This window comes from Entelurus aequoreus, linkage group LG01 (genome assembly GCF_033978785.1).
Source record: "Entelurus aequoreus isolate RoL-2023_Sb linkage group LG01, RoL_Eaeq_v1.1, whole genome shotgun sequence".
NCBI classification, from domain to species: Eukaryota; Metazoa; Chordata; class Actinopteri; order Syngnathiformes; family Syngnathidae; genus Entelurus; species Entelurus aequoreus.
The window spans coordinates 43,348,182-43,357,978 of NC_084731.1; the positions used below are offsets into that span (position 1 = coordinate 43,348,182).

The window sequence follows — 9,797 nt, forward strand, 5'->3', positions numbered from 1 at the left end:
TTCCAAGATCCACCTGCTCCACGCCCAGCTCCACGCCAAGCCCCACCACGCCAAGCGCCACCAGTACCTGCTCCACGCCAAGCGCCACCAGTACCTGCTCCACGCCAAGCGCCGCCAGTACCTGCTCCACGCCAAGCGCCGCCAGTCGCAGCTTCACGACGCCAAGTGCCGCCAGTCGCAGCTTCACGACGCCAAGTGCCGCCAGTCGCAGCTTCACGACGCCAAGTGCCGCCAGTCGCAGCTTCACGACGCCAAGTGCCGCCAGTCGCAGCTTCACGACGCCAAGTGCCGCCAGTCGCAGCTTCACGACGCCAAGTGCCGCCAGTCGCAGCTTCACGACGCCAAGTGCCGCCAGTCGCAGCTTCACGATGCCAAGTGCCGCCAGTCGCAGCTTCACGACGCCTAGTGCCGCCAGTCGCAGCTTCACGACGCCTAGTGCCGCCAGTCGCAGCTTCACGACGCCCAGTGCCGCCAGTCGCAGCTTCACGACGCCCAGTGCCGCCAGTCGCAGCTCCACGACGCCCAGTGCCGCCAGTCGCAGCTCCACGACGCCCAGTGCCGCCAGTCGCAGCTCCACGACGCCCAGTGCCGCCAGTCGCAGCTCCACGACAAAACCAAGCACCGCCACACCAAGACCAAGTCCAAGCACCGCCACACCAAGACCAAGTCCAAGCACCGCCACGCCAAGACCAACCACGCCAAGACCAACCACGCCAAGACCAACCACGCCAAGTCCAAGACCAACCACGCCAAGACCAAGACCAACCACGCCAAGTCCAAGACCAACCATGCCAACACCAAGACCAAGTCCAAGACCAACCATGCCAAGACCCAGACCCTCGCCAAGACCAAGACCAAGACCCCCGTCAAGACCAAGACCCCCGTCAAGACCAAGACCCCCGCCAAGACCAAGACCCCCGCCAAGACCAAGACCCCCGCCAAGACCAAGACCCTCGCCAAGACCAAGACCCTCGCCAAGACCAAGACCCGCCACGCCAAGCTTCGCCGCCTTACCGCCACGGCAAGCTTCGCCGCCTGACGCGCCACGCCAAGCTTCGCCGCCTGACGCGCCACGCCAAGCTTCGCCGCCTGACGCGCCACGCCAAGCTTCGCCGCCTGCCATGATGACGACGCGCCTGCCTCCTCGTCTGCCACGAAGGTGGCCACTGCCTGGTCGTCCGCCACGCCACGTGCGCCCACCTCTTCGTCGGCCACGCATGTGGCCCTTCCCGGGTCGCCCACCTCGCCGGTGGTGGCGGCGTTCCACTCGCCGCCGCCACATGACTATGCCTCGGTGGATTCGGGGCCACTTGGCCTGGCGACCCACCGCCATGTCCCCCTCCCGCCCCCCCATGACTCTTGTTCATTTTTTTTGTGTTGGGGACATCTGGGATCTGTCCGTAAGGGGGGGGCTCTGTCATGTCTGTGTTAATCATGTTTTTGTTTTGCTTGGGTTTTGGGCTCTTTTTAGTTCCTGGTTGCACTTCCTTGTTTGGTTTGGTTTCCATGGTCACCCATTAGTTTTCACCTGTCATGTCACGCACCTGTTCACCTGTCTTGTCACGCACCTGTTTTCACTGATCACGTCACTATTTAAATCTGTCTGTTTCTGTTGTTCGTCCTGGCGTCCTCGCACTTTTTGATCCCTCCACTTCATGTCATGTCACAGTTCTTTGCCAAGTAAGTTTTGTTCATTTATGCCACAGTTAGTGTTTTTGTTTTATTGTTCATAGTTTCTGCCTTTGTGCAAGTTTTGTGTTTCTACCCAAGTTTTGTATTTCCGCCCTCGTGCAAGTCTTTTGTTTTGTATAGTCAAGTTTTCTACCTCCACTGTGAGCGCCTTTTGTTTATTCCTTTTTTATTGTTAAATAAACATGTATTTAAATTCACGCCTCGCACGGGCCAATTTTCCTTTGCCTTCCGGAGAAGCAAAACCCAAGAATCAAGTCGTGACAGTCGCATCCAGTAGCCAATACTAAGCAAGCCAAAGTGCTTTACGGAAAATCAAAAGGCAAAAATAAAGATATAAAATCATAAAATTCTATTTAAAATCAGAAAATATCAAACAATCATAATTAATTTAAATATATCAAATACTGTAGATAAAGTACTTTTAGTTTTCATACGCACAATTTAAAAAAAAAAGTTTTTTCAAGCTTGGATTTGAACATTGCCAACGCTGAAGAGGCCTGTCTCACATCTTCAGGGAGACCATTCCAGATTTTAGGAGCATAAAACTGAAACTCAGTTTCACCATGTTTGGTCCTTGACTCTTAACATGTCAAGAGATGTATTTTGGCACAAGACTATGAAAAGTACTGTACTATTGATATGTTTTAGTTCATTTAGTCAACAAATGCTTGATTTAGGGCAAAAATGTTGCATAATATGCTAACAAAAATATAACATTTCCCAACCCCCCAAAAAACATCTTATTTGATCGAGCTGCAATATTCGAAGCCTGATGTGGAAAGGGACAGCTATAATCTTACATGACTAGAATTGTTCCTACTCTCGCTATCTCTGCCAGTGATCAATTAAAGTAAATTAATAATACTGTGGCGCAAATGATAAACGTTCAGGAAGGACTCAAAAAATGAACAGGGAGGTGACTACACATGACACCATCCAGTCATTGTGTCAGAGATGAAAGCGATCAAATGATATAAATATAATTTAACACATAAAAAAGGGAACACACCAGTCTTAGCATTAAAAGACAACAAAGCAACTTTGAAAAATTAAAATACACAAATTAATGCCTAAAGCTCTGAAATAAAGCAGCTGGCTCAAAGTATTTGCAGTGACGCATGATGGGAACAAGAAAGTAGAGCCGCTACAATGCAATATTAAATGCTCGCAGACTGTAGACAAGAGTCTACGATTACTTTGGGAAAAGCGTGGTGACATCAATCAAAATCTGTTCAGAAGTGAATGTAAGGACAGTTTGGGCTTGCTTTAAACTAAGAAATGATAAAAAAAAGAACCTTTGTTCATTCTTCCAGAATCTACTTTAAACCCCTGTCTTATATTCTTAGAAACTGTAGCACTGCCTTGGAACTTGGGAGTCCAATATGAAAGAATCGTAACTTCGTTCACTCAGGATTGTATGGATTTTGGAGCTAAACAAAAAGTTGCCGCTAATAACACAAAGCTACACGTAGGTTGTTCTTTTCTTTTTTTTTAAAAATATATATATTGCATCGTCTTGAAAGTAAAAAAATCAAAGTAGCCACTGCATCCTTTGATGTTTCAGTGTGCAATATAAGGCAATATGACAGTTTCAGACCTTTGGTGTGACAATAATTTGTTAAGTGGACCTTACTCAATTATAATTGAATACCCCTAAAAGGTTGCAAGGCATTATACCACTTCCTCTTGAGACTCAGGATAGACATATACTGTATACTCGAATAGATATAGTCCCATCTTGGTGGGTGTGGGACACTGTGTGAGACAAACTCTGGACAATATGTGTGCATACTATCAAAGGAAGAAATGTGCATGCACATTCGTTTGGTCAGATTCATAAAGTTTGCGAACTCCAGCTCAACTTTTATTAACACATCAAAAGATGCTGAACTCCACAGCCATTTGCCTATAAAAGCCTTGTTTTCATTCAAGCTGATTCCAAAGCCACAGACTCAAAATGATTGTAAAATAAGACATAATTTAGATTTACGTTATTAATTATTCTTTAAACAATAGAAATTATATGAGGGGCTGCTTGCTCAAAGTTTCATTCTTTAAACCCAAAAGTATAACAAGAACACAATCAGATAACTTCTGTTACCATTAGTAGTTTAACAAAACTTTTTTTTTCAAACGTGTATGTATTTCCACAATACTAATGTACCACGCCTTCCGCCTGTTTGCAGCTGGGATAGGCTCCAGCACCCTCCGTGGCCCCGTCAGGGACAAGCGGTAGAAAAATGGATGGATGGATGGAAAAATTGCTCGTTCTGGCTTGTCACTCAAGTGTTGTCACACACACACACACACACACACACACACACACACACACACACACACACACACACACACACACACACACACACACACACACCAAACAAAAGCACTCCAAGAGAAGCAACACACAATTTGCAGTCATGTTGTTACCTAAACTCTGCCAAACTGGTATCATGAGCTGACAAGCCATAAAAGAATAATTGAAGTTAACGTGTGTGTGTGTGTGTGTGTGTGTGTGTGTGTGTGTGTGTGTGTGTGTGTGTGTGTGTGTGTGTGTGTGTGTGTGTGTGTGTGTGTGTGTGTGTGTGTGTGTGTGTGTGTGTGTGTGTGTGTGTGTGTGTGTGTGTGTGTGTGTTTGTACATGCTCAAAGCCAGAAAACCACATGATTTAATGCTTAGTTTGTAAAGTTAGTACCCTCTGGGCAGCCACTTAATGGTTGCAAACAGCTCCTTTAACTTTGAGGTCAATGAAATGTACAGTTTCAGGCAATTATGTGATTACAGTATGTGGAAGAAATAAAATGGAACAAAAGTGAACATTAAAAGGACCTGTATCATCCAGATGCCCATTATTTCACTAACTAGTTTTCTATATGTGCTTTTTGCTCAAGAAAATTAAACTGGCAGTCATTTCCCTTAATATCCTTTTTGAGCAAATCAGTAGATGTAGTGTTTGTCGGAAGGGCCGTAGGCGCAAATTGGCAACCACTCTTCCGTCAGTCTACTCCAAGGCAGCTGTGGCTACAAATGTAGCTTACCACCATCGAAGTGTGCATGTGGAGTGAATGAATGATGGGTCCTCAGTTCTTTCTGTAAAGAACTTTTGGTGTCTAGAAAACGCGCTATATAAATCTAATCCATTATTATTATTAATATGAATATATAAATTAAATTGAATGTTATGGTTGGCAGGTTAGCCTCACAGTCAGGAGATCAAGAGTTTGAATCTGTTTGGGCATTACTGTGTGGACAAGATAATGATGTTATTGCTCAGAGCTTCATAGAGACAAGTCTCCCCCGATTACATTCTAACGGTCATCAGCAAGAATTGGATATAATTGGGTACATTTTGGAAATTCAGCATGCAAACTGTACTTTGGTGAAGTAGCGAGAGCAGAGGAGCAGTGACCGTGAGGGAGGTATTCAGCTCCCAAGAAAACCATCTTTCTATTGCCGCCTTACTCTGATTTAGAGACACAATTCTTACAACCCCAAAAACTAGGGATGAATTATATTTTTGTCAAGCCAATGCAGTCAATTTGCTTCTCAAGACCGATACTGATAACCAGTAACTAACTAATCTTACTTTTTATTTTTTTTATTTAAATTTAATTTTTTTAATTTAAATTTAACTGCAGTTTGGCACCTTTCTTTGCGGTTGGCAGGCGTCCTCATAAGCTTTCAAAACACTGTTGCAGCAATGCTGGCATTTCAGATGGCTGATAAGGTTTGATTTGATGTTTGCAGACTATTTGGTACAAATAGCACACAGCATGTCCAAATTCCTCTTGAACAGTGAAGACGTCCCACACAATCGACGCCTTGTTTGTTTAAAGTGAGCTCAGGGGAAGTTTACAACACGGTTCACAACACAGGTAGGAAAACCAGAGCACTGGATTTGCTCGCCCTAACAAGTTATTTTTAACGTTATTTGATGAATTGGTGTGGCATCATAATTCCTCATATTGCCTGTAAAATTACCTGTCTTGCACCCCTACAAAAAACAGTTATCAAGAAAAAGCGACCAACATTACTAAGCAGCAATTATCGCTGGACATTCGACAAGTCGCCATACATGGATCTCACCAATTAGTGGAATCTTGTTGATATCTTGTGACGTTCTTGCAACCCAACCATCGACGAGACTAGTGGCATGAAAATGAAAGCAGAGAAGAACAGTGCTGAGGGGAAGAGGCGGATGATATTTAAGTAAATCAAAGAATGACAGAGGCAGTAAGGAGCGTACGACTTGTACAACTTCTAAGTCCGTACAACTTCAAAGTCTGCACCATACTGAAGGAGGCGGAGTCATAACGCCAGCCAAAAACGTTAAAAACACATCTAAATGGTGTCATGTCTGTGATTATGTTTTGTTTTAGTCATGTTCGGATTTGGTTTTGGACTTTTTGTGCACTTTTATTTGTCACCATAGCAACCATTAGTTTCACCTGGTTCACATTGTCATGTCACGCACCTGTTCACGGTTAGAGTCACGCACCTGTTTTCACTGATCATGTCACTATATAAGCTTTTCTGTTTCTGTTGTTCGTCCTGGCGACATCACATTCACTCCTGCCACTCTGTTCACGCTCATGATCCATGCTGTTCTTTTTCATGCCATGTTCACAGTTCCTTGTCACGTAAGTTTTTGTTTAATGTTCATAGTTCTCCGCCATTGTGCGCGCCTTTTGTTTTCCTAGTCAAGTTTTTTACCTCTGCTGTGAGCGCCTTTTGTTTATACCCTTTTGAGCCTTTTGAGTTTAAATATTAAAACATGTCCTCACCTGCACGTCATGTCCAGTTAAGTTGCTTTGCACCACGGAAAAACAATCCACGCCAAGGACCAAGTCGTGACAGATGTCGCCAGCAATCCGTTTTTCCGCAAGCAACTTGGCGGATGGAGGAAGGAAGGTGGGAAGCGCTAGGTGCCATGGGGGACCGAGATTTGATGTGGGGGCCAAATGGCAAGCTAATTCCGATTAGCTCCATTTGGTCCGAGGATGGCGCTGCGTCACCGCAGTCCCGGAAGCGCCGCTCCAGACCGAGGACGTCAGGGAAGGTGAGCGGACAGAACGCAGCGCTCTTGCAAGCTCCTCCCCCTCCGGGCGGAAGTGGGCCGCAGCCTGCCCGGCTTCCCCAGGATGACATCACAGACCAGGATTTTTTTTTTCTGAACTCTTTTTCTTCTGATCATCCGCCCCCAGCAAAAGACTCTAAGTCCAAGATAGAGCACTATCAAAACATGTTTTTAGAAATAAGAGCATGTCAATCACAGTCACCCAGTTTTCATGTCCCGCCCCCCAGGACGCCCATGTCACAAAAAAACATTTTCTCACTCACAAAGTCCCAGGTAGAAAAAGAGAGACTTTTTGGACAGTTTGGAGGGGAGGATTCTGTCCCCCTTCCGACCTCCCGCGGGGAGCGCGTCTGGGATCCGCTCCTTGAGGGGGGGGCTAGGGCTGGGAATTGTTCAGGTGGGGTGGGTCAGCTTCGCCATGCCAAGCCACAGCCTCCAGCTCGGCCACCACCACCTGAATTTCGTCATGCCAAGCCACAGCCTCCAGCACGACCACCACCACCAGTCTTTCAACCTGCCAAGCCACAGCCACCAGCACGGCCCCCACCACCAGTCTTTCGACCTGCCAAGCCACAGCCTCCAGCTAGGCCACCTCCACCTGCTCCACGCCCAGCTCCACGCCAAGCTCCACCACGCCAAGCGCCACCAGTACCTGCTCCACGCCAGGCACCTGTTGCAGCTCCACGCCAAGTTCCGCTACCTGCTCCACGCCGCCAAGTTCCGCTACCTGCTCCACGCCGCCAAGTGCCGCCAGTCGCAGCTTCACGACGCCAAGTGCCGCCAGTCGCAGCTTCACGACGCCAAGTGCCGCCAGTCGCAGCTTCACGACGCCAAGTGCCGCCAGTCGCAGCTCCACGACGCCAAGTGCCGCCAGTCGCAGCTCCACGACGCCAAGTGCCGCCAATCGCAGCTCCACGACGCCAAGACCCCTCAAGCCAAGACCAAGTCCAAGACCCCTCAAGCCAAGACCAAGTCCAAGACCCCTCACGCCAAGTCCAAGACCCCTCACGTCAAGTCCAAGACACACCACCCCAAGACACACCACCCAAAGACCAAGACTGCCAAGACCAAGACTGCCAAGACCAACACCAAGACTGCCAAGACCAACACCAAGACTACCAAGACCAACACCAAGATTGCCAAGACCAAGACTGCCAAGACCAACACCAAGACCAATGTCGTAGAATTTCTGACCTTTTGACCTATATTTCGTGTCTTTTAAGAATGTCCGCTCATTTTCAATTCTCTTGTATTTTGTGCCATTGAATGGACCAGTTGTGGGACAAAAGTGAATATTAAGTCGTGCCAACCTGTCTACAGAATGTGTTGACTGTCTAAAGGATTCGAGTTGTTATGGAACAGATAGGAAAAACAACAAGACATTGACGCACTCGATAAGGAACAATGACGCACAACAGACATATAAAAAATGGCAGAAGACCGGAACTCGAGAGTGATTTTGGCTTGTGTGTGTCTTGTTGGCTCCGGAGTAACATGTGGTCTGTCTGCACGGCCAACTTAATTCAACCTGCACTTCTGATAATGGGTAAATAAATTTGTTGTACTAAACTACTTTTGTTGCCTGTTTAAGCTTCGGACAATCCACTACACAAATTGGCGTCACAAACAGGATGGTTTAGAAGCTACAGGTCGACAGCCGCTCCCGCTCTCTCAGTCAGGCAGACAGTGTGCTGCACGCGTGCATAACAAGGTAAGCGTTTTGCTTAAAGTGTAAACATTTTCTGCCTGGAGAGAGCCGGATCGATAAGACTAATTGCTGAATCTATTTTTGATAAAAGATAGGTTTAGTCAGGTTCTCCAAAAACAACCTGGACTGGGGTAAATTATGGTTGGATTGAGTTGTTTTATATGTGACCATTTGTCTGTGTGTTTGTTGAAAACTTGTGATTTCTTGTTTTTAACATAAGGGGATTGTTGATAGAATTTTGGTGGTTTGGAGTGTAGAAGCATAGACGATGTGAGACGAAAAATTTATTTTAACCTCTTCATCCTCTGTCGTTGTTGGCAGAGGATGCTTTTTTCTGCAAGTACATTAGGTTAGCCGGAGTTGGACACAGCGAAATTTAAGGCAAGGTTGGCTAAACTGGTGTGACATTTGACCCACACAAATTTATGACGTCTATGAAGGTCCTACGTATCTGTCTATGTGGAAGCTGCAGCCGGGTAAAAAGTCTGATATAAGGTGATCGTTCAGTGACTCCGGTAAAGGAGATCAACTGAGCCAAGTTGTCACGAATTTGGAAATTTGCTGCAGTATAGATGGATAGAGTTAAGGGCTCCGTATGGTAGAGCCTTGGTGAAACTATATGGACTGACCAGACACGATGTACTGTAGGATTGGGGGGTGATTCCTGGTGATTCTACAGCTGTTATCCGTGTTGGTCAGGAAGGAAAAGCAGGGTTTGCTTCGCTAAACGGGTTAATCGCCGTTATATGAGTAAGAATGACCTGCGTGTGTGTGTTATGAGACAGCCGATTCCACAAAAGCACGCGTGCATTAGTTGTTTATATTGGTCCGGACCAGGGGGGAGTGGTTTGTGGGATAAAAATGTGTGTTTTTTTTTTATTTATATATATATATATATCTGCGTATTGTAATAACATTTGTGTAGCACCTGGTTTCTTATCTGTTTTAATTCCCCTCTGAAAAAACTCACCTTGGTGACCCCTCACGCTTTTTTCGCACCCACGCTGATCTGCAAGAGCAGGGAAATTGTCGGTTATGTGTGTGCGTGTGAGAAAATAGACAAAGTTATGTACAGAAAACACATGAGTGAATGATCCATCCATATAATTATTTTCTTCCGCTTATCAAGAGGTTGGATCGCGGAGGCAGCAGCCTAAGCAGGGAGGCTCCCCCTCTTGGGCGCTGCGAGCGAATTCCAGTCATTTGAATTTGTTTTTAACTATACTGGTGATTGTGACTGTGCGATATTACAGTTGTTTTACACACTGAGATTTTGAGTACGGGGAAAAAGGCTCTTGCTCGCTGGTAAATTCTCTGTGTGTG

The 9,797-nt window shown here is 46.2% G+C and overlaps 1 protein-coding gene across 1 annotated transcript in view; it reads left to right on the forward strand.

Annotated features, from left to right (window-relative positions):
- The window catches only part of LOC133662558 (protein SFI1 homolog), a 38,219-nt gene extending 29,018 nt beyond the window's left edge, over positions 1 to 9,201 (forward strand). Inside the window, exon 19 of the mRNA XM_062067001.1 lies at positions 9,174 to 9,201. Within this exon, the coding sequence (XP_061922985.1) occupies positions 9,174 to 9,201 (28 nt within the window). The remainder of the gene's footprint in view (positions 1 to 9,173) is intronic.
- Positions 9,202 to 9,797: the final 596 nt, after the last annotated feature.